Raw genomic sequence first — 26264 nt, forward strand, 5'->3', positions numbered from 1 at the left:
GAGGAGATATATATATATATATATATATATATATATATATATATATATAACATCTGAAAGAATACATGCCAAATGTGTGTAGCGGTCTGAAGAATGTAAGAAGGCAGGATTGGAGACTTTGCTTTTTCTGTCATAGTCTTCTGTTTGTGTGTGTTCAGGAGGAATGGATTTATGTGTTAGTTGTGTGGTTAAATATTCATTTAAAATAAATAAAGCATATTAATTACCACTAAACAGTATTTATAGTGTAGATAGGGAGCTGAGATAGTTTCAAATAATGTTAACTCATTAGAAAATAAGAACGGTAGGGGCACCTGGGTGGCTCAGTTGGTTAAGTGTCCAACTCTTGTTTTGGGCTCAGGTTGTGATCTTGGGGTCATGGGATTGAACCCCGTGTTGGGCTCTGTGCTGGATGTGGAGTCTGACTGAGATTCTTTCTCTCCCTCTGCCCCTCCCTCCCCAATAAAAAATTTTTAGAAAATAAGAGCAGTAGAGCAGAAATTTGGAAATGACTTGTTTTGTGAGTTAATCCTCCCTTATGTGTTCAATGCATTTAACTTTGAAATGTTTTATCCATACCTATGTTGAAACCATATGATAAATGTAAAAACCTTCCTTTAAGAATTCCTCCTGTTGGGGCGCCTGGGTGGCTCAGTGGGTTAAGCGTCTGCCTTTGGCTCAGGTCATGATCTCAGGGTCCTGGGATTGAGCCCCTCGTTGGGTTCTTTTCAGCGGAGAGCCTGCTTCCCCCTCTCTCTCTTCTCTTTGCCTGCTTGTGATCTCTCTCTCTCTCTCTCTCTGTCAAATAAATAAATCTTAAAAAAAAAAAAAAGAATTCCTCCTGTTTTTCTGTATTATTTGACAACCCCAGTTATCCTTTCCTAGCCTTTTCAAACATCTACCCACCTTTTGATTTTTGATCCTGTCTGTGCTTCTGTTTTTGCTAGCTAAGTCCCATTGTCTATGGGACACAAAGCAACTGATCAGTGTAGAAGTTTTGGAACATTACTGGCATAGACTTGAAAGTCATAGATGGGGGTTCACATCCTGATATCTGCCTACCTTTGTGACTTTGAGCAGTTATATATATATAAGCTTTGTGAGCCTCAGTTTTCTCTTCTGTGAGATGGAGATAATGCTGACCCTGTAGGGTTGTGGTGAGGATGGAGATCATGGCTATAAAGCATTTAGCCCAGTTCCTATCATGAAAAACACCATGATTAATTTCATCTTTGGTTCTGGAGCTACATTTTTTCTCAGATGTTGTTGGACCCTTGCAGCGTTCTATCTTGTATCTCTAGGAGACAATATGGGAATAAGCCAGAAGGATAGAAAAAGTCCTAGATTTCTCTCCCAAGAAAAAGGCAGGTGAGTGGGATAGGGCTGGTGGAGGTGGGCCTGTGGCAATGCTAGAGGGTACATCAAGCCACTTCTTGAGTTTAACTGTCATTTGAATAAGAGTAAATGACTAAGGGCAAAAGAGGATTAATTAGGTTGCCTATGTGGTAGGGTGGTGGCTAAAGAAGCCTCTCCGAATGTGTTAGGATTAGGTTGAGGGAATGTTTGTGAAAAGGATTTAAGGTAGAGGGAGTAGGAGGAAGTTAGGGAGGCCATAGAGTGAGACTCCTTAAGAACACAGTCTGGATTTGAGTAGATTGGATTTGGCTTTGTTGCTTACTGCCCTGTGAATATTGGGCCAGTTACTTAATCTGTCCAAGATTTAATTGCTTAGTTTATAAAATAGAGTTGTGAGGGGATGCATTTGGCATGCTTAGAATAGTGGCAGGCATATTTTAAATACCTGATAAATTTACTAATATTAAGTCAAGCTGAGGGAAGAAAATAAAGCAGGGCTAGTGAACTGTACAATCGGAGTGGGCTCCCTCTATATACAGCTAACTGATAGCATTTGTCATTGGTTATCTTCAAAGAAAGAGTCAATAATGGGATGCATTATTTATAAATGTTCTAATACTTCCTGGTGTGTTTGCTTATTAAAAACAAATGAAAAAAAAAAAGATCTTTTCCTTATTTTCCCTATATTGAGAACCAAAACTTATTTAAAAAAAAAAAAACTTGAAAGGTTAGTTGCCACTTCTAAATTTTGTTGTCGAATGATAAATTGTGGTCTGGTTTTATCTATGTATGATTTCTGCTTGAATTTCACTGCAAATTTTGTACTTTTTCTGTCCTTTTTGTTGTTTCGTGCAGGCTTCCTGGTTAATCAGTTGCTTTTAGCAATGTTTACTACTTATAAAACAAAAAGGATGAATAATATGCTTCAAAAGTATATCAGTGAGGCATAGATAAATAAATTTTAATGAGAAAATAAGCCTCTGCATTGAAATTCGTTCAATTAAGAAGGCTGTGCAAACTTTGTCCTGCATTTAATCTGTCATCTTTTCATCTGTTGAGCACTAGTGAACCTCTGGGTTTTTAAATATATGTCCCAGTACTCTAAGGTGGCATCATAAAAGTTTCTTTTTGTTCTCCCTGATATTCCAGTAGCCACCACTGTACAGATGCCTTGTTCTACATTCTGTCATTTAGTACTGAAAATAACCATAGGGAAAATTATAATTTTATAGGTGAACCAAAGTTTAGAAACTTGTTCAGAGTGACATGCCAGCAACTGGCAGAGCCAGAATTTGAAAATCAGATGGCTGATTTCAGAGTGTGTACTTTTTTTTTTAATTTTTTTAAAAGATTTTATTTATTTATTTGACAGATATCACAAGTAGAGAGAGAGGGAAGTAGGCTCCATGCTGAGCAGAGAGCCCGATTTTGGGCTCAATCCCAGGACCCCGGGGTCATGACCTAAGCCCAAGACAGAGGCTTTAACCCACTGAGCCACCCAGGTGCCCCAGAGTGTGTACTTTTAAATGCCAGACCGCCAACTGCTTTCCTAACCCACAATCAACAGAAGACTGCAAAGCTGACCCTTGACAAAGTGGCCAGAATTGTCTCTTTCCTGCTGCTGTCTTTCTAGTCCATCCTCATTTTACCATCCCATTTTACTGATCAGATACAGGTATAAAGTCTTAGCTTGAAGAATTGTCCAGTCTAGTGGCTCTCAAATCTAGCTAGTCAAAAGAGTCACCTGGGACACTTATTTCTTTTAAAATTTTGACAAAGTTGGTTTTCGCTGGAGCCCAGGAACCTGCATTTTAACCATTCTACAAGTGATTTGGACAATCTGACAGGTTTGAGTACCAATTCAAATGCATGAGTCCCCACCCAAATAGCCCCTCCATTTTCCTTACAGGTAGTCATCTAATAATCCAATATTGTCTTCTGATGGCGACTGACTGCCATCTTGCCGTGAAGGTTATTTCATTGGTAATTAGATGCAATGCTGTTCTTCTATAGAGCTTTCATTTACTGGCTTGTATGGACCAGATCAGTTTCTTCAGGCTTTGTGTCTGTAATTGGCTTTGAGGTTAGATCCAGGCTGGAAACTTCTCTGAACTTCACCTTCTTCATGTGTGAAATGAGTGTGTTGTTATCTACATTGAAGGTTTATATCAAGAACTAAATGAAAAAAATAAACTGTCCTGACTGGGAAGATTCATGAATGCCTTCAAACAGGCATTTCTTATAGTCCCTTCACCTTATCAGCCTTTTTTGAAACAGTCCCATGCCTGCAGGGCTCTAGTTAGAAGTGTGGAGATATGTATATGTATATAGATATAGATACATAGATATAGATATCTGGAATGGATGTCTAGGAACCTTCTAATATATATATTAGGGTATATATATAAGGTATATATAGGGTATATATATAGGGTGTATATATAGAGAGAGGGTATATATATAGAGAGAGAGAATATATATAAGGCTCCTAGACATCCATTCCAGGATTGTCAGTGCCAGAAATAGGTTGTCATTTTGACTTCTCATCCGTACATTCCTTTTTTTTTCACCCGTGGCTTTTCCTCTGGACAAAGAATATGATACCTCTTACAGAGACAGAGAAGCCTACATTTCTGAAAATTCAGTTTTACTCCTTAAGTAATTGGAGTTTCCACTGATAACTTAAACCCAGCACAAAACAAATGATCTGCAGGAAGACCTTAAAGGTGAAAGAAAAGTCCTTCTTCAATTATATAGAGACCAAAATGGAGAACCAAAGAAAATACTCCATGTCTCTTTCTATCCAACAATAGACAGACAATTGATGAGTATTAAGAAAAAAATGGGGAGGGGCGCCTGGATGGCTCAGTCCATTAAGTGTTCAACTCTTGATTTTGGCTCAGGTCATGATCTCTCAGGGTCATGAGATTGAGCCCCTCATTAGGCTCCAAGCCCAGCGTGGAATTCTCCCTCCCACCCATGTTCTCTCTCAAATAAATAAATAAAGCCTTTAAAAGAAAGAAAGAAAGAAAGAAAGAAATGGGGTGGAGGTAGCAAGTGAGAGGAGGTAGTGGCAGTGAACTAAGAAATGTTGAATGCTTGCTCTTTGGCAAACACAATGTGAGTAAAATAAATACTTAAGTAGTTTCAACCTAATTTTCACAGGTTAGATCCCATTTTACCAATGAGAATACTGAAGACCATTGAGAATAAGGCAAGCCTCATACCTCAGATGGCAGGTCCAGACTGAGGAGACCTGGGACTTTCCAGAATGTGATTTTTTTCAAAAATTATAATACATACACATTCTTTAAGAAACAGATGTCCTAATTTCTGTTGTACTCTACACAGTTCCCTGTCAAAACACCTGTTATTCTCTTATTTTAATTGGTTATGTCTCTCTTCTTTTACTAGTTACTTTATACATAGGGACTGGGTTGCAACATTCATCTCTATCACCAGGGCCTAGTATAGGAGTTGACCCTTGACCTGTGCATTAAAAGTTTGTAAAAGTGGAATTTCTGTCTCTGGCATTTGAAAACATCTGCACCCTCCACTGCTGCTCCTCATCTTTGAGTTAAAAAAAAAAAAGTTATAGAATTGTAAGGGATATTAGAAATACTCTAGCCAGTCCTCTCGTTTGTATAAAGGGAGGAATTTCAGGCACTGACTGGAGAGGTAGATCATGATGTACCCCAAAGACCCCAATTGATAGTAGTTATTCTAGCACTCTTGCCTCCTGGTGCTCAGTTGACGGCTTTTCTTAGGATCTACATGTATACATACTGCTTTCATTCAGTTAGTAACCCTCTGATTCTTCCTTTATGCTCAGTGCTACAGAAATGCCACTTTCCTTTCTGGCTCCCTGAATAGATTTACAGCCATGCTTTCCAGAACCCAGAAGAAAAACAGCTTCCTAAGAGTTAAGACTTAAGCTAGAAGATAGTCACTGAAGTTGAGATTTTTAACCTATTTTATCCCTTTTTTGCTCATCCAGACAATTACTTAACTATTGTTCATTGGAGATGCTAAGTGATTATTTGCAGGTCTGGGGAAGCTGTTCAGAACCCTGAAAATAATCTCTCATTGCTATCGTTTGATTTGGTGTGGTTGTTGAGATGTGTGTTTTGCTTTTCTTTTTTAAAGATTTATTTATTTGTGAGAGAGAGAGAGAGAAGCGCCCATGTGAGTGTGCGGGGGTCATGGGAGAGGGAGAGTGAATCTCAAGCAGACCCTGCACTGAGCCTAGAGCCCCACGCAGAGCTCAATTTCAAGACCTTGAGATCATGACCTGAGCCGAAATTGAGAGTCGGATACAACCAAAGCCACCCAGGCGCCCCTGTTTTGCTTTTCTTAAACAAAAGCAAACTAAGTCTGTAATGTAGTGTATTCTCTAATGTTAAGTTAAGCCATGAGTTGTGCTTCCCTTTAGCTCAGGCTAGTAAAAATAATTTGCACATGATAGTCTCTCATGGGCTCGAGTGAAATGTGGTGGAACGATGATTTTCTTCACTTAGTTTGTGTTAGCTCTCTATTTTCAAAATGTTTTTGCCTCTAGCATCATGAAAACACTATCTTGGGTTAAAGTTTTTTCATGTGAGTGGTTTTCAAAAGTTAATTTTCATAAAACTTTGGACACATTTTAAGTTTTATAGAGTATATCTAATGTATGGAACTTATCAGTAATAAATATTAAAGATACCTGATAAAATTAGATTGAAACTACAGTCACCTTTTGCTTTTTCATGAAAGTGATTCTGTTTGTAGACTGAGAATTCTTAATTATGGACTTCCTCTAGATAAAAAATTCTCTGTTCATTTGAATAGAATGTTTCTTTGACATTGGAGGCTGGGGTGAAGGGCTGAGGGCAAAGTCAGTTGACTTGACTCTTTGCTTTGAATTTACTTTCTTAAGTTCTTTTGAGAGAAAGTCTGAAGTAGTGGGACATATACATTAAAGAATATTGGGGAAAAGGATGCAATTAATTCTAGAAACTTGTATTAAACTTAATGTTGCCAAATCATTATTCTTAATGAAATGAATATGTGTTATTAGAACAATCTGGAACTTTGATTCATGTCATCAATCCATGGCAAGAAACAAATGATATAGTATTAATTTTATGAAGTAATTTTATGTATTGTCTTATTCTGTGTTTTTATTTTTAGGACCGGAGTAGGCCCTATGACACTTTTAACTTGCACTCGTTGGAGAACTCCTTAATGGATATGATAAGGACTGATCATGAGCCTCTGAAAGGTAAACACTACCCTCCCAGTGGCCCACCAATGAGTTTCGCTGATATAATGTGGAGGAATCATTTTGCAGGTTAGGAATATTCATATGTCCATTCCTTGCTTGGTGTTTTAAACAAAAATCAGCTTTTTAATAATTGTGATTTTTTTTTTTCATTTCTGTTTTGGTTTGGTTTTTTTTTTTTTTCCGTTTTTGTTTGCTTCTGTAAAGCATTGTGGAATGTATTTAAAATTGATTTTCTTTTTTTAACCTGGGTTCAGCTACCTACAATAATCAAGGTTGATTGCTTTAATCATAATGTTTGGCAGAAGCATGTGTTGGGTAGCATGAGACCAGAAGTCAAGTTTTCTGGGCTTGGTGCATTTGGAATCCTCAGCTGAACCAGGGTAATTCATTTAAGTCAAAGTATTCTGCAAGGAAATATGAGATTTAGTAAACCAATCTCCAAAGACTGCTTCAGAAAACTTCGTAGAAAAGAGTTCCATTTTATTAAAATATAATCACTTTCGTCGCATAGGAAGTATCACTACACAGCCTTAAGAGCAGCCAGTGATTCTTTGCATTCTCTAAGGCTAGAACAGAAAGAAAATGTCTTAAAGTGTGCAAACGTTTTAGGTTAAATAGAAGGCAGAAAGTCCCAAGGTCAGCAGTATTAGGACTTCCTATTTTTAGAGCCAATGTAAATTCAGGTTAGTGGTTGATGTTACATTTCTAATTACAGATCGTTATTTTTATGTGTTATAGGACTTTTTAGGGGCCCTGCGATATTTTAAAATACTATAATGGAAATTTCCTGTGGAAATATCCACTTGGGTTTAGAGCCTAAATATCTGAAAAGTGTGAAGAGTTGGCCACAAGGGTGCCCATTTTGTTTGAATCCGTATGTCCTCCAGAGCTGTGAGGAATTTGATCCCCTCTGGTTCTCTCCAGGCTTTTATATAGGGTGTGACTGACTATGAACACCTGATATTCATTTCCTCAAGCCACCTCAGAAATCCATTTCATCATTTTCTTGCCACACTCATGATTTTCTGCTGCTTTCCTCAATTTCCAGTGAAAAGAAAGTAGATAACAGGCTATGAAGAAAATAAGGGATTTGAGAAAAGCCATATTTTAAGGCCTTCAGAAGTAGGAAAAAAGATCTCTCATTTATTCATTGTTATATTTACGACTTTGCTCAGTTGAAAGATTAGGTATATGGTAATTTAGAGCATATTTCACTTAGAAGTGAGAATGATGTTAAACAACAACCAATGATATTCACAGACTGTTTGTGTTTTTAGTATCTTCTAAGGATGCATTTGTCTTCCTTCTCTACCACAAACAGCTATAAACCTCTCCCAATTATTCTAAAATATTCAGTCCTTGTTCTTTATGCATACCTCTTTTATTTTGGTCTGTATTTTTTTCTTCTAGCAATAAAATATTATGAAAAGCTCTTATATTATAGTCTATAAATAATTTCCCACAGTTTTGTGACTGTTGTTTACACAGGAGCTACTGTGCCCTGTTGAGAGTAGTAGTGGCAAAGTATAAAGAGGGAACTTCACTGTGGGTAATGTAAATACCTTACTCCATTTTTAGTGGCCCCTTTTTTAATGCATGTCCAACCACCTCTGCATATATTTCTCTACCACACTTGCAAATGTGAGGTTTCATCTGTAAGAGTCTTTTGCATTGTACTTATAATATGTCCTAATAAGTTGGAAAGCATGTAATATGTACATTTTTACAGCCTTAATATGCTTGCAACTTCTCTGTTCATCATACCACCCACCTTGATGTCCAATGAATGGACTACTTCCCATCGTCAGTTACATCACCGTGTCATTGTCCTTTGGGTAGAGTGTTCAAGCTTCCTGCTTCCTTTTCCAGCTGGGAGACTTTTAGGTCTGCTTTATGGCACCATGTATTTGATCCTTATTACTTCTGATAACGTAATTATGATGCTGGCATTTTAAAGGAATAATTTTAAGTAATTTTTTACTTTAAAAATAGAGAAAATTATAACAAAAATAAAACTAAAAAATAAATGTGATAGTATATCCATATATATATATTTTTTTTTTAAGATTTTATTTTTTTATTTGACAGAGAGATAGAAAGTACAGGGAGGTAGAGCATCAGGCAGAGGGAGAGGGAGAAGCAGGCTCTCCACTGAGCAGGGAGCCTGATGTGGGGCACGATCTCAGGACTCTGGAATCGTGACCTGAGCCGAAGGCAGACACTTAACTGACTGAGCCACCCAGTCTCCCTTATTTTTATATACCTTATATAAAAATGTTATCACATTTTTATCTGATCTTTATAATTTATTAATAGGCCTTAACTTTGGACTCTTAGATTGTTTCCAGCTTTTTCTCCATAATAGGTGATGCTGCCATGGATGAGCTCTTGCACATAGCTTTTCCTTAAGGTAAATTCATAGATATCTCTGGGTCCAAAGATGTAGAAATGTAGGTAAGAGCTTTAAGAGAAAGGTGGTAGGCTAGGGAACTTACCATATGGCTTCCCTGTCTAAAAACACTTCCTTCTATTCCATCCTGTTTTTCCTCCTACCTTTAATATCTTTGTCTCCCACTTGACCATGGGAACACTTTTTTGAGTGTCTCAAAACTCAAGTTATAGAATCATGGGGTTTTTGTATGCTCGTTTTGTTTTTTTCCTGAAGCTTGACTTTCTTTGGGGGAAAAAAAAAAAAACCACTTTCTTACTCAGTGTAGGAATTTCAAATAATTAAAAAAAAAAAAAGAAAAGTGAAAAAATAATCTGAGACTTACTATCTAGAGATAGCAAAGATTATTATTTTTATTAACATTTTTCCAGGCATTTTATATTCTCTTAAATTTCAGATCAGCCTTTCTGACTTTCCAGTCATTCAGACTTGGGTTTGAATCCTGGCTCTGCCTCTAGTTGGCTGTTGATCTAGATAAATCAGTTAACCTCTTTGAATTCAAAGCCTTAGTTTCCTCATCATTGAAATAAAGTACCCACTTCATGGACCGGCTGAAAAGGTCAGACAAAGTTCCTGAGACTGGAAAGTGCTCACATGTTAACCTTCCCCTCCCTCCCCGCCCCCCCCCCCCCCGCCCCCGGCTGGTGGTGGTAATGCTGTGCTACTTAACTGCCTGGCCTGGGTAATAAATTAAACCTTATATTGCTACAATATTTACTTCCTTCTAGCTAGACTGTAGCTAAATATTAAAAGCTTTCAAATGCAAGTTGTAAAAATTTTATATTTGTCATAGATAAGTAGTGATTATTGAAGGATAAACACTTTGTCTTCATAAAAAATCACCTTAAGGAGCACCTGGGTGGCTCAGTGGGTTAAGTTTCTGACTTCGGCTCAGGTCATGGTCTCAGGGTCTGGGATCAAGCCCCACCTTGGGCTCTCTGCTCAGCATGGAGCCTGCTTCCCCCGTCTTTCTGCCTGCCTCTCTACCTGCTTGTGATCTCTCTCTCCATCAAGTAAATAATATCTTAAAAAAAAAAAATCACCTGAAGGAGAAAGGAAAATAATCCTCTTAAGTTACATTGGCTTTCCAAAATCATGTATCTAAATAATGTAAAAAAAAAAAAAAGAAAAATATCATAGGATATCCCATTCATGATGGGATAAAGTACTTCATGATGAATTTAAAGTGAACGTGATGAAATATGTTCTCAGCAATATTTCATCTTAGAGATGTATGCAACTGAGCCTGGTTGGCTCAGTTGGTTAAGTGTCCAACTCTTGGTTTCAATTCAGGTCATGATCTCACAATGTGGGATTGAGCCCCACACCTGGCTCTGAGCTACCATGGAGTCCGCTTCAGTTTCTATCTCCCTCTCCCTCCCACTCTCTCTCTCTCTCAAACAAATAAGTAAAATCTAAAAAAAATCCATGCAATGAGAAATCCCTTTATTCAACTGTTCTCTTGATTAAAGGGGAAAAAAGGGTTAGTGGGAGAAATGACAGAATAGGAAGTTCAGAAAGTAATAAGACTTCTGTTTTAGTAAAGAACTTTGTATTTTTTTAAAGATTTTGTTTGAGAGAGAGCAAGAGAACAAGCAGGTGGGAGGAACAGAGGGAGGGAGAGATAGAAGCAGACTCCCTGCTGAGGAGGAAGCCCACTAGATCAAGACCTGAGCCCAAGGCAGCGGCTTAACCAACTGGGCCACCCAGGGGCCCCTGGTAAAGAATTTTAACAGTTTTTCAGTCACATTTATACTTATACTCAGTAAAACCAAATCAGACTTGAAGATGTTTGTAGGCAGTATTAAAAGGTCTCTACCTCCTGCCCCGTGATAAAAATGTTAAGTAATGTAGAGGAAAAGTTGAATTGAGCTTTCTTCACAGCACCTGAGGAATGTGTTTAGTAGTGCTGATCAGATCACAGCACCATTATTTAAATAAAAATTAGACTAATTTTGTTGGCTTCTTAAAGATATCAAACTACTTGATTATAACAGAATAACATAATATAATTATCAGTTGTCTCTTACCATATTACGTATGACTTTTCCTATTGTTTATTTGAGAGAATGCCTCCAAGAAATGAGAAGGGTGGTTTTGAGAAGGATGATTAACTAATGAACACTCTCCCTTATTTCTTTTCTAAGCGCAGAAATCCTTGGGTTGGTAGAGAGTAACACCTAAGAGAGAGGAATTATTCTCTGCCTTCTTTTCATGTGGGCTGAAGGGAAGGAAATCCACAACTTTCCTTATAACTATGAGGGTTAAAGGGATTACTGGCATTGGGAGAGGTGGGATTAAAGATAGGGAAAGTGGGCACCTGGGTGGCTGTCAGTTAAGCCTCTGCCTTCAGCTCAGGTCATGATCTCGGGGTCCTGAGATCAAGCCTGGTATCAGGCTCCCTGCTCAGCAGGGAGTCTACTTTTCCCTCTCCCTCTGCCCCTTCTCCCCACTCATGCTCTCTCTCTCAAATAAATAAATAAATGTTTTTTTTAAAGAAAAAGCTACCCACGCACCCCAACAAATAGAATCTTTTTAAAAAATTGTTTGCTGTAAAAAAAAAAATTATTTGCTGTAAAATAGGGAAAAAGATTCATCTCTGTACTCTTCTTTTTTTTTTTTTTTTTTTTTTTTAAATCTCTGTACTCTTCTTAAAGGTGTTCCCAGCTTGCTACTAATGATGAAAGTTTACCTAGCCACAGGGGAACCCCAATGAAAACCCAGGGTCATTAGGTTTGGTTAATCCCAGCCTCCCTGAGGATTAACATTCAAAGAGTACAAAGTGATGACAGGAGGAATAATAGGGAAATACCAACCACAGAGTGTTGGGCAGTGTAGGTACATTGTGAAGCAAGGTCCATCCCCTGGTTGGGTAGCACAGTATAACAAATAATCTTGGCAAAGAGTACCCTTTCTGTCGTCCCATGTAGTCTCCTCCTTACAACAGAAGAATAGAGCTGGCTGACTACTTGGGTGTAGTACCTGATGAAACATTTCTGTGTATTTGAATTTTCTCTTTCCTCACTATTCATGGAACTGAAATTTGAAAAATGAAAAGAGCAGGTGTCAGTTGAGAACTGATATTTGAAGGGTTTGCTTTTTTTTCTTTTTTTCTTTTTAAGGGTTTGCTTTTCAAATGTGTACTGAATCTGAGGGTGGGGAGCTGTCTTCTGATAATAGTGCTTTAAAATATTTAAATTGAGAGAAACTTGGAAGAAATAAATACCACACCTTTTGGGTGTTATGGAAGCAATTTTCTTTATTCATCATAATTTAAATTTAGTATTATATAGCCTTTCACAAAATTGGCCCCTTTTGTGGAATATTGAGGTTCCCTTGTTTCAGAAAAAGTGCATCTTCATTACATTTAGTTTGTTCCAGAAAAATATGCTGTCTCTTTACTTACTTGCATTGTTGCTCCAGTTCTATTTTTGTGCTACCTACCTTTGGCCCATAGGAGTTTGTCTTGCATAAAAGTTAGCAGAGTTTACAAATTGTTTGGGGCATAGTTTCTGAGTAAGCAAGAAGTGATTGTTTTGTTTCTATACAAGAGGGGGAAAATAAATACAAGTTGAATGATTTTTTAAAAATAAATATCTCCCATTTATTTTTCCAGTGGTCCTTTCTATATAGTAGTGTAGTCACCTGAGAGTTTTTTTTTTTTTTAAGATTTATTTATTCATTTTAGAGAGAGTGTGAGCAGGGGGAGGGGTAGAGGGAGAGGGAGAGAGAATCCTTCATGCAGACCCCCTGCTGAGTGCAGAGCCCAACACACCTGCCGTCCCAGGACCCTGAGATCATGACCAGAGCCAAAATCAAGAATTGGATTCTTAACCCACTGAGCCACCCAAGTGCCCCTATCTGAGAGTTTTAAAAGAATGATTTAAGTATTTTAGAGTATAGCCTGAAATGAGGAAACATAGGAACAAAGGAATTGATAGCATGCCAAAAATTATCCACTGCTGCTATGAAAAGAAACTAGAATTTGACCTCAAGTCTAAGCTCATAGCTTTTGCTTCTTGGTTCTTTGAAACATATTTAGAATACTTTAGTGCCAAAATTTTATCATTTTTCCTTAAAAGGACTTTAAAACACCATTTTATTATATTCTTACATATTATTTCATCTTGTGGATACTTTTTCTGAAGGAATGTATTTTCAATTTTATAGAGAAAATTGGTGGAAAATACAACCAAGCAGAATATGCATTTTTCTTATAACCTTTTCTAAAATACAGCATTTAAATTCTATTATGTGAAGGTCTCTGAAAGACTTGACTTTTTAGAGCAAATAGGGATGATTAGAGGAAGATAGTTATTCCCTATCTTGTAACATATTGCAGAAGTGAAGAGGTGACTTTCATAATTATGAATTCATGAAAATTCCAAGTTTTATCTTAGACATATAAAAATATGGGTTGGTTGGACTCTGAAACTTTGAATAACAGTAGAGGTCATTTTTTATAACTAGCCTTTTAAATATGAATTTGACTTGAGCTTATGAGACTGTGATTTTCAGAGTCTGGATAAACATATGTAACCCTATTCTCCAACCTCTCCCTCCATCCCCTCACCCCCCATTTATCAAGCCCTGTGCAGTGGGGAAAGTGGGACAGTCTCAGATTTCCACAGCATCATTTATTTAACTCTGTAAAACCAAGTATGCCTTTCAGTCTTCGAAACCTTATATTTTACACTATACTTAAAAGATAGCTGGCTGACAAGAACAATTTAAAAATAGCATCCCATGGACAGGTGACAAAATGTCACACTGACAGCACCAGACTGCATTAACAAAAATCACCAGATGTCACACACTTGATTCTATTTTCACAGCTGATTAAACAGCAGTATTTGTTGATTAAAAGGAAGAAAAAAGAAATGGCTTCATCTGTATTTGGAATCAGTTTTTCTTTTGCTTTTATATATTTTCTCCTTTAAAATCTCATAATAACTATAAAATTTAAGATGCAAAATATATTAAGAAAAAACAAAATAATTCCCCTTTTAGAAAAGAATCTTTACACATAAACACTCCTTCAACTGAAAGACTATAAATCAAAATGTTAACAAAGCTTGTCTTTAATTGGTGATCTTATTTTTTGTATCTCATTTTTCTTCAATGAAAAGATACTGCATTTTGTAATCTAAATATTAATTTTTTTAAAGATTTTATTTATTTATTTGACACAGAGAGAGAGAGAGATCACAAGTGGGCAGAGAGGCAGGCAGAGAGAGAGAGGGAAGCAGGCTCCCTGCTGAGCAGAGAGCCTGATGCGGGGCTTGATCCCAGGACCCTGAGATCATGACCTGAGCCGAAGGCAGAGGCCCAACCCACTGAGCCACCCAGGCGCCCCTAAATATTAATTTTTGTAGAGGTAAAGAAAGTAGCTTAAAGAAGCCGTAAGTGGTTTTACTAGAAAGAGTTTGCATTTAGTTGGGAAACAGTTAGATTATATTTAAATAATTGCTTCTGTTGGGTCTGGCATGACACAGAGTTACTTATAAAACCTTTTGTGGTTGATGTTGATCCAGAGATCCACTGAAGTCTGAGAGACCAACAGAATCAGGGAGGATAGCAAGAAAGGCAAAAAGTTTTTTGCTTTTCAGCAAATCCTGATGCCTTCATCTACAAAAACATTGCCTAAGGCTTTCCCCCCCCCTGCATCTTTAGAAAGATTAAATTGGAAGTCATCAGTGTGTGCTAGGGGATGAAAATCAGAAAATTACCGAGCTTCCTTTCAGTTTCATCTTTTCAAGCTGCAAAGTCCTAAGATCTGGAAAGAGCCCAAAAAGGACCCAGCTTCTTTAGGACAGCAGAGAGAGCACCCTTTAAGTGTGGGAACAGCAATGGTTCTAAAAACATATAAAAACTATTATTTGATGTAGCAATTTTAAGACCACATAATTCTTACCATAAACGATTGTAGCACAGGAAATATAGGAAGTCTAACGAGGATCAATTAAATTTGGGCTTGCTTGGGTTTTGTTTTTGTTTTAGAGGGAATGGGAAGGACAGAGGAAGAGGGAGAGAGAGAACTCCAAGCAGGCTCCATGCTGAGCACAGATCCAGATGTGGGACTTGATCTCACGACCCTGAGATCATGACCTGAGCCGAAATCAAGAGTTGGATGCCCAGCCCATTGAGCAACCCACGTGTCCCAAGACTTGCTTAGTTTTCTTGATAACCCCTTATTATTTTAGGGAATACCCCTGGCTTTTTAGGAACCAAACCCACGTCTGAATGTTCCTTGGTCAGAGATTGAGGAGACCATCTCTATATACCATTTCCTTAAGTTCTGCAGTGATTTTGAACTCAACTCTGGTTTGTAGGCATACTTTCCAGTGACTGTCTGTTTACTGTTAAATTTGGATATGTCAGAATACAATGAGTAAATCACATCTAGTTATTACGGATGTTAGTATTCGGTGGTAATGAATCCAAATAAGGTCTTGATTATCTGAAAATTATAGAATATTGATACAGCTAACTAAAACCAGAATGTAAATTCTCCCTGCCGAGCCACAAGCCTTATTCTCATGACAAATGTTCCTATTAGAGATTCTGATCAGGTGGTGGTAGGAGGTAGCACTCATTGCGTATGGGGTAGACAATATGTTTAGAGACTCTAAGATGACTTAGGATCTGGAGAAACATAAGACACAGAGTAATTACATATATAGATACTGTTAAATGTGTCTTTAAACAATGGTTAGTTTCTGAAACTCCTCACAATTAGCTTCTAGTAAATATGAAAAGATCTATGGAATCAATACAAAATAAAACAGGTAATTCTATTATTTAAAAAATGGTTCTTTACTAATAGGGTGATTTTTCTCTAGAAAACATTAAAATATCTTCTAAAAAATGATTATACTGTAATTTAATACTAGCAAAATATTTCCATAAAATTAGAGATAGATATATGTAATATCTTCCTCCTAATAAGTTTAAATGGTAAAAACTAAAAATAATTTTTAGTGAAAGTCCTATAACACTTCATGGTAATAACACTTCATGGTAAAATTAGAATAATCTCCTTAGAATCCATCAATTATTGATGATTTTTACATTCTTAATTACTTTCTTTCTCATATACCCACACATACACACACACATGCATCCAGCAGTACAAGCAACATTACACTTACGAGAGTTTTATTTTTTCCTTATCCTTTAATACAAATGACCTTTCAATAATTACTGTCACCTGAGGATTTTTTAAGAGACAAGGTTGGCCTTGTCTAGGCAAAAAATTGATTTGGCTGGAAATTCATTATTCCGCCTTTTTATTTGAAGCAAATGCTGTTTTGTCCACTGTGATTCTTCTCTTTTGGGTCAGAAGAGCTCAATAGTGCTGTTTGCCTTCAGTACCCCACAACAGAGATTAATACCAAATTAACACCAAATGACTTTTTGCAATTATTTATAACACTGTATTTGTTGTAAAAGTCATCACTTCCATATCTCCAGCATTCTCTGTACCACCCCCCATACTGTTGACATTTATTTAACAGTAGTAATGACATAAAATTGACATTTTTCTGAGAATTTCACGATAACCTTTGACCTAACTGGACACGAAGACCTTTGCAGAACCAAGGTCATATGTATAATAGCTTTACACAAAAGCACTGTATCAATAATTATTTTGTTGAAAAGCTTGGTCAAGAAAACTTAAATACATTTTTTTCCATGTGAGACTCTCTGTTTCATTATTCTTTTAATATATCCACCTTCTTTTCCCAAATAATTCATGAAAAACATACCAACTGTCTACATCTTCCACTCTTAACCCTGGAGGCTATCCATTAAAACATCTGTTTTCAGACTTACATCTTATAGGCCAGAGGTTGGCAAACTTTTGTCTGTAAAGGGCCAGAGAGGAAATATTTTAGGCCTGTGGTTCATATGGTCTCTGTCACATATTATTCTTTGTTTTTTAGTTTTTATTTTTACAGCCCTTAAAAAATGTAAAAATGATTCTTAGCTCAGAGGTGTACAAAAACAGGCAGCCAGTCAGTGTGGGCAGACATTTGAAACCCGTTACTATAAGGATGAAGGTCTGGAGATAAGCATTATCCCCAAGGTAGTGTAACTAGTTAGTGGTAGGGAAAGCATAAGAACCCTAGATTTTTAGGCCAGTCTTTGTTCCCCACTATAGCTGTTGTATAAATGTTACCATCTTTCTTCTGGTAGCCATTCTGATAATTATGTTGCATTTTTGAGCCACTGTGAAACATTTATCTTTTATTCCCTCTAAACGTCAAGTTTATATACTTCTTTGAATTCATTATTTTGTGGCTCGAATTTGAAGGGCAGTATGAATGGTTTTTTAAATAAAATGCTTAGTCCAATTGGCATGTTTAAATTGGAATGCGAGAGATGCTTTAAAATTTCAATATACTATAAGGGAAGCTTCTTTTTCATTTTGTTTTATTTATTTGTTAATGAGATTTTGGCTTTGTTTTTAAGATTTTTTTCATTTGTATGTTTTATGACTTGATTTAAAAACTGTTGTAACTGCTATGGCCTTGTTATAGATTATAGCATTGTTATAGATTAATCTGTTTCAGTGTTTTGTAATGTTTATCTTTTACAATGTATTTGAAATTATATTAAGCATTCTCTTCTTTGTGCTTAAAATAAAATTATTTTATTTTTTAGGACGCATGGGAATAAATTTCCATCATCCAGGAACAGATAATATTATGGCACTTAACAGTAAGTTTTCATATGAAATATTCTATGAAATTAGCAGTCAAGGTTACGGCATGTGATTTCCACTTTCTTAATTGTTCATTACATTTCAACCTTCCACTTAGTGTGGGATAGACCATTATTCTATTCCTGTGGTTCTCAAAGTGTGGTCCCTAAACCCGCAGCATCAGCATCATTTGGGAACTTAGTAAAAATGCAAGATCTCAGGCCCCACTAAAGATTCCTGCGTCAGAAACTCTAAGGCTGGGGCTGAGAAATCTGGGTATTAACAAATTATAGGTGATTCTGTTGCAGGCTAAAAGTTGAGAACTGCTTCTCTGTACTAGGGATTGACAGACTACAGCCCTTTGAGCCAACTGTGGCCCATTGTCTGGTTTTATAGTTTTATTGAAACACAGCTATGCCCATTCATTTATGGATTATCTCTAGCTATTTTTGTGCCACAGTGGTGGAGCCCAAAAAGCCTGAACTATTTACTGTCTGGCCCTTTACAGAGAAGTTTGCAGACCGCAGCTACATACCATTGGGGTGGGAGAAGGAAGGAGGAGAGGAAGAAAGGAAGCAGGTGAAGAGAGAGAGAGGGAGTAGGATAGTGAATGTGAATGAATAGATCAGTTTACTTATATATAACTCAGACTTCTCTCATTTTGGTAGATAGCCAACAGGTGCTTCAAACTGGACATCAGGGATCTCCCATTAGTGGAATTTGTGTGGTATAGGTGGTCTGGTCAGCAGCTTTGCAGGTTATAAATGGTTTTATCGGTGTAATTGTTGGGTTGAGTTCTGGAGCATCAAAACCTAATTAACCAGAAAGTCATTGTATTAGTTAATTCTGGGAAAAATGTCTGGCTGGCATCAGTTCTCCTTCCTAGTGTCTGTGGACCAAATAGCTTTGCCAAACAGTCTCTAAATAGAAATTGTCAGTTGTCATGACCATAAAAGCCATTGAATCTCTCAGGACTTAGGTTTTTTCCTCCGTTAAATGAGTGACATCAAATTGTTCCCTGTCATCCTCCCAGATATACAACCTGACTATGGGTACCCATAGGAGACATACTGGGTAAATCTAGGGCTGTGTACAGTATTATTCCTTTCCTTCCTACCATTGTATTTCCTTAGGGTAGATTTTACCTGAGTTATCTCTAAAATACATATTCCGCATTTCTTTTGGTTCCGACATGTTGTCTACTTCACAATGGCCACTGCTGAGAACCACTGGCAGAACTTGGTGATGCAGGTCCTAATCCACTGCATGTGTATTTTGTTCTAAATAGCTGGTATCCCCTCTTTTGGAGGGTCTTGGAAACCATAAAAATTCCAGACTATCCACCTCTATTTTCTAATTTCTAAAAGAAAAGTCACTTTACCTTTAGTTTAAGGCAACTCTCCCCCCACCCCGCCAGAAGCAGGTACTTTGGGGTGAGGATTAATAAACATGCTTAACTTGCTGAGCCTCAGTAATTTTGTGAAACTTTGTGGAAACACTTCAGTTAGGTGATGGGATCTAGAATTGAATGTTAATGGAAAAAACAGTATGGTAGTGTATCTGCCTGAAGGTATGAGTGTGTATTTTAGAAAAGACCTGATTTGCTATGGTGTGAGTCCTCTTCTGCAAGAGGGAGAGGATATAATTTACCATTGTTCTGTGTACAAAATGAAGCCAGAAGACACTTTTCTTTTTAAAAGGTTTTGATTCTCTTTGATTTGGTTCTCTTTAATTCTCTGCTTTTAAATACGATTCTGTTTATGTTCTTTCCAGTTTGTGCATGATGCTTAAATCCCCCTTTTAGCATCTAAATTTCCTCATCTGTAAGAGAAGGGGACTGAAATAGGTCATCTTTAATGATTGTTTCAGAATGAAGATTCTGTGAGTCTGTAATATTTTTTGATTTTCTTATTTTTACTTCCTATTTTTACTATTTTTTTTTTTAAGGAAGCTCTACACCCACCCAGCATGGGGCTTGAACTCATGACCCTGAGATCAAGAATCACATGCCCTACCAACTGAGCCAGCCAGGCACCCCATATGATATTTTCTTAAAGCACCAAAGGGTCAGTTTGCCAGTATCTATATCAAATGTTGATGAATGATGCATATTTGCTACATTATGGCAGATATGAGAGTATATCTATCTTCAAATGACTCTGGGTACTGCCCGGTGGGCATCTCAAAGTAAACTATAAAAACAACCAGAATTTGACATTTGCCTTACTGGCAGTTTTCTTTCAAAGTTGACTCCAACTTGAAATGATCAGAATAAACAAAATATCCTCCTTGGAGGATACTTGTGAGACCTACAGATTTTGACAGACTTGGTGTGATGAAGCTTTTCTGCCCTTCTGTGTGATTGAACCTAACTCATCCAGTGACTTATGTATGTGACACATGCACAAGCACATCTATGTATTGTCTTTCCTCTTTTATCTACCATTTGTCAGCCCCATGGTTATTGTCCTGTGACTTGCCTGTCCTTCCTTCCCCTCAGCCTTCATATAGACATAGCTGAAATTACTGAAACTTTATTGTTGCTTATTGAAAGCAACTGGGTTGAATTGTATTTTCAGACAACAAGGGATTGGCTAAGAAAATTAAAGAGAATTGAATCAAGCTAAAAGAAAATTTTTAATGTCAATTATAATTCCTTCTTTGTTACCCTTTTTTGCTTTATAAAATCCATGCTTCCTAATTCTGTGCATAATGCTGCCATTCATTATGTCTTCAAAAAACTTCGATCTGGGGCACCTGGGTGGCTCAGTTGGGTTAAAGCCTCTGCCTTCGGCCCAGGTCATGATCCTAGGGTCCTGGGATCGAGCCACGCATCAGACTCTCTGCTCAGCGGGGAGACTGCTTCCTCCTCTCTCTCTACCTGCCTCTCTGCCTACTTGTGATTTCTGTCTGTCAAATAAATTAAAAACAAACAAACAAACAAAAAAAAAAACCACTTCAATCCTTATTTTATTTCCTTGACCTTACCAAACCGAAATCTCTTCTGAAGACACCATGTTCTAACCTCTCCTGACTTGAGGGGGATAACAGAGGTGCCATGCTGAGCATTCTCCCTTCTCAGTACTACTTCCCAGCTTTGAATGGGCCAGTTTTCCATGTTTTGATGTTCTTAGAGCTTGCCTTCCAGTTATTCTTTCCTCTGAAAATCACTTGCCACTGATGTCATCTAGAAGACAGAAAATGGGTGTGGAAGATAGGATTCTAACTTTAGAAAACAGTAACCCTGTAGATATGTAGGGTATGGAAGAACAGTAAGCTTTGTGTGAAACCGAAGAATCTATTGATTTTTCCTATTCAAGACCGTGAATCTAGTGAGAATTAGCAGGCCAGCCTTCAGGGAGGAAATTAAGGCCACATCTAAATTTTGACTTGTCCCCAAAATATGAGGTCCTCAAGCATTATAGAGTATGGAAGGGAAGATCGGGTAAAGAAATTCTGATCCCTCAGTAAGACCTGCCACTTGTCTGGTATTTCCAAAATAAAATCAGTTTTGAAATGATAAGTCCCTTCCATTTAAACTGGAAATATATTTTTTCTTAACTTTGTAATAATTCTGTCCTTTCATCTCTTCACATTTATACCAAAAACACTAAAAGTTTGCATAATGTATTTTTATTTTTCCTGCTGGAGGAAGAAGGGGGCTATTGAGAATGCTTCCAGCTATCTGTGTAGTATCTGTCAGCCAGATTTTTTCTAATACCAGCAGTAGCCTTTGGTTTTGTTTTTGTTTGGTTAAACTCTTAGGTATTGAGTTGAGCTTGTTAGCAGTTGTGGGCCTGTATAGCATTGATACCTGACTTTGATGATATTTCCTCTATTATGATGATATTCTGAAAAGGATGTTTAGTACCTCCATGATTAGTCAGGTGAAACAAATTTATGGTCAAATTAACATTCAAAACCAAAATGCCTGGTCTGGTAATTTACTCTAAGAGATAATCACTGCCAAGTGTCTCCACGTTGTTTCTTGACTGGTCAGCTCTTCTTTTTCCAAGTAGAGATTGGGCTTGGAAAACCAGTTTAATATCAGAAAGTTGCTTGATGAGTATGAAATTGGAAACAGGGAGAAGTGTTGCTGAAGAGGTAGGATCATTCAGTTTCAAGAAGGCATCCTCCAGCAGGCTGGAAGGCGTGTAGAACCCGAGGATGGAGCAGTAAATCAGCATAGCACACAGAAAGCTTCGTCTAGAGCCTGGCAGTTCTCCTTCTGTGCCTTATGAGCCATATGACCTTAGGGCCACATTCTTAACTCCTCTGCCTCTGGTTTCTTCCCTGGAAAGTGGAGATAGTGACCACTGAAGTGGCCTTGTATAAATCTCATGAAGTTTAACATAGTGCCTGACTAGGAGATAATGCTCTGGTGAGCTGCTTGTGATTGCTTGCATCAGCTTTATTGCTGCCTTTTAAAGATTTTTTTTTCCCTTGAGTGTGACTTTCCAAACTTGAGTCTATATTATATTGGTTGCTTTAAAATAGGTGTTTTCCTGGGATCGAGCCCCGAATCGGGCTCTCTGCTCTGCGGGGAGCCTGCTTCCTCCTCTCTCTCTGCCTGCCTCTCTGCCTACTTGTGATCTCTGACTGTCATGTGAATAAATAAAATCTTTAAAAAAAAATAGGTGTTTTCCTGATGTGATTTAAGGCAGCAGACCTACGAGTGGCTTATAAGCTACAATGACTGTACCAGGGTACAATGTGACTTTTTTTTATGAATCTTTTTTTTTCTGTATGAAATGCCTTCTGCCTCTGTCCCCTAAATTTGGGACATGCATCTTCTTTGGGGCCTAGAGTTGCTCCATCTCCGGTGATGTTTGGCACCTTTAAAGGTGCCATACTGTAACGTTTGTAATGTAAAATGGTATAGTCATTTTGGACAACATTTTGGCAATTTCTTAAAAAGTTAAACATACACACGCACAAAGTTAAACATACACCTACCATATGATGCAGCAGTTCTATTCCTAGGAGTTTACTTAAGAGCAAAAATGAAAATGTGTGTCCATGTAAAGATTGTATGCACATGTTCAGAGCAGCATTATCCATGATTTCCAGAATTATAAATAACCCAGATGCTTCTCAACTGGAGAATGGATAAACAAATTGTGGTACATTGAAACAATGAAATACTTTCAGCAATAAAAGGAAGTGAACTTTGAAACATGTAACAACATGAATGACTCAAAATAAATATGCTGAGTTGAAAAGCTGGACAAAGAGTATGTACTAGATGATTCCATTAATATAAAATTCTAGGAAATGTCAACTAATATAGAGTGACAAAAATATGACAGCTTCAAGGATATTTTGAAGTAATATTGTCTCCCTTTTTTCAGAGGACAAATATAAGGGCTTAGAGCTTGGAGGAGTCATGTGATAAGGATGGCAACTAGCTGAGCAAGTCTCTGCATCTCATAAGTCTCTCCTTGTTTAAGAGCCCGTGAAAGGACAGTTAGGATACGCTACCTCATTGTTTTGTGAGATTGATTGAGTGATTTTAAAGATTTTATTTTTTTGACAGAGACACAGCAAGAGAGGGAACTCAAGCACGGGGAGGGGTAGAGGGAGAGGGAGAAGCAGACTCCCTGCTGAGCAAGGAGCCCAAAGAGGGCTTGATCCCAGGACCCTGGGATCATGACCTGAGACCAAAGCAGACGCTTAACGACTGAGCCACCCAGGCGCCCCCATTTTGTGAGATTTGGATGAGGTTAGGTACATATACAAATAAGGTATCAGTATTGCTACATTTGGAAAGTAGGGGGCATAGCCTTATTCAAAGAAGATATGCCAGAGAATGACTTTTTTTTTTAAGATAATAGTTTTGTAATGTAACAGTGTTTCAATTTTATTTAAATTAAACAGTGTTTCAATTTTATTTAAATTTCAATTTTATTTAAAACTCTCTTGGCATTTGTTTTCTGATATCTTTCAGTTTGTAACTAGAGTCTATTCTAAGTTACAGGAGGTAAAAACTTGAATTTTTAGTATCTTAAAAAAGCACAAAGACATTCACCTGCTTGAGAAACTCTAAGGTCATTGGTTGTTAAATAACTTATGCATAGCTGATGTACCAGGAAACTTGAAGCTTTACTTTATGGCATCTTCTACTTTTTTCCTCTTGAAAATATTTTGGAAGATTTTGCTTATATTTCTGTTGAACTGTGGTTCTACTAGAGCATTTGTTGAGTCAAAAGAGGAAATGTGAAAGGGTTTTTCTCTGAACTTTCAAGTTGGGGAGAGACTCCTGTGTGCTTCCTGAGCTTCCTCTTTCTCCCCCCTTTCTTTCTGCTGGGAGTGAGCTCCTTGGGGAAAGGCTCAGCTGAGAGGAAGTGGCAGAGAGGGAGCAGAACACATGATGCTTTTATGCCAAAATGGGAAGAGAGCCAGGTTTGCAAGAATTCCAGTGGAATTTTCCAAAATTTGAAGAGTACGTTGTATTTCTGCTCACCATGAGTGGATATAAGTAAACAATTTTTTAACAGAGTAATGAGATACTGAAGGAATTATTTTGATATTCTCAGATTAAAGACGTCATCTCTGAGTATTTTGAACTTTTCGAGACAAGATCTAGTGCTATTGTTTCCATATGAACAGACTTGGGAGTAAAATTAGTATACAGCTGTGGGTATGAATATATTGTAAAAGATGGCTAATTTAAAAATGAAAAATAGTAATTGTAGGGATATATAATGTTCTATAACTTTTAAGTACTGAAGTTTCCAACTATATTAAGTGGATGCTGTATAGGAACATGATAGGGGACCCAAGGGCATTGCTCTTTCTGTTTTGACCTTCTCATTTATAGATGGGGATGCTGAGGTTCCAGAGACTATGCGAATTGGGTAGGGTGACGAGTGAGGCAGAAGTAGAACCTTTTGCCTCCAGGGTGAGGGTGATAACCTTTGCTTTAAATACTTAATTGTTAAGAGTGGTTGTATTATTTTTATACTAGTTTATCACAAACACACAAATTCATTGTCTTAGGGAAGATTGTTTTTCTAATGTTACTTGTCACCTTGTTTATGCTCTGAATGCTTAATAAAGCCTCTTTTCCTGAAAAATAGAGTGATAAACCTGGTCTACATGGTCTGACATTGAACGTTGTAAATAAGTGTAGTCTGAAATATTCTTGACTTATTAATTGGATTTTGGAAGAAGTTCCTTGTGTGTGTGAATATGTCTAAAGTGCTAGGGATTGGGTGCTTCCAACCCAATAATATACAGGAAACTAAGAAGTTACCTACTTTTCTCTGCAGACCTCCGTGTTTGCTTCTCCACTTGTGTAGGCCATAGAACCTGGACTTCCCATTTATGGCACTCTCCAGAGTTGTACTATTTAATGTTTGTCTTTAATATGTGAGCTTCAAGAGAGCTGAGACTAGCTTCTACTCACAGCTCCTCATTGGCTTCAAGTGCAGTGCCAAACCTACTCAGTAGGTACTCAGTATTGGAGACCAGAAGACAGGGAAAGATAGCTCAGAGAAACTGTGAAAAGCACAGTTTAACAGCCTTAGAGAATATCCAGTCTACCTTAGTTCCTTTATAAAGATTTACAGTTTACAAAGTGCTTTCTTAGACCTCTGTGCTTTTGTAATGCACGTAATGACTTGCCAGGACATGGTCAAAATCTACTTTCCCGAACACCAGTTTTACCCAGGATTCTTCTCTTATCCAAACAAAACATGGGTTATGTGATAGAGTGATATGTGAAATTGATAGACAATTTTTAAGATAAAGCTGACAACTTCAAAGGGTATCCTGAGATCTTAATGAGATTTAAGAATGCTCTGTGATTTATTTCCCTCTGCTTTGGGGGCACTTTGATAGAAAAGTTGAGAATCACGGTCATTCATTTCATCTTTATTGCAGCCTTGTTTAAAACATGGCAGTATCTTCATTTTCTGAATAAGGTGAAGGAACTTGCTGATTTCCTCCAACCAACCATATGTCTATGGCTTGGACATAAAGATTATTCTGCTACCCAGCCCCTTACTCTAGTATGGCTTCTACTCTTTTGGATTTTCCTAAGTAATCACTTAGGTTTCATTTAGCTTCTTTAGTAACATTAGCTAAATAATTCTTTATTGATTGTGGAGAATGAGTGCATTTCCAAGAGTAATCAGTTTTACTTTCAGAACATAGTCTCCCTTGTCAAGGGCAGGAATTTTAACCACCCTTCCAATCAGACTTTTAGTGTGTGCTGACAGGGAGTCTGAGACTTGAACAAAAACTTACTAGACAGGTGACCCCTGGGTAAAGTTAAGTAGGTGAAACTTTGCCTTCTCTATTATCCTCTGCATACTTACACCTTTGATATCTAACCAAAGGGGTTTTTCTCCCTAATGTAAGTGGAAATAATGAAGTTTGCGGGGGGCAGTGGACGGTGGGCAAACAATCTGAATGTAAATCCTAGATCCATCACTTACTTGCTCTGTGACCTTAGACAAGTTACCTGTGTTTTTTTATTTTAAATG

The 26264-nt window shown here is 37.4% G+C and overlaps 1 protein-coding gene across 8 annotated transcripts in view; it reads left to right on the forward strand.

The window, feature by feature from the left end:
• CPEB3 (cytoplasmic polyadenylation element binding protein 3) overlaps positions 1-26264 on the forward strand; it is a 189384-nt gene that overhangs the window by 63319 nt on the left and 99801 nt on the right. For 6 of the 8 annotated variants that reach the window (XM_032836415.1, XM_032836452.1, XM_032836463.1 and 3 more), the window contains 2 exons: positions 6526-6685; positions 17736-17792. In XM_032836415.1, coding sequence (XP_032692306.1) covers positions 6526-6685; positions 17736-17792 — 217 coding nt within the window. The remainder of the gene's footprint in view (positions 1-6525; positions 6686-17735; positions 17793-26264) is intronic. The other 2 variants (XM_032836473.1, XM_032836479.1) reach the window with 1 other exon arrangement.

Source organism: Lontra canadensis, unplaced genomic scaffold (assembly GCF_010015895.1).
Source record: "Lontra canadensis isolate GAN:19392208 unplaced genomic scaffold, GSC_riverotter_1.0 scaffold3, whole genome shotgun sequence".
NCBI classification, from domain to species: Eukaryota; Metazoa; Chordata; class Mammalia; order Carnivora; family Mustelidae; genus Lontra; species Lontra canadensis.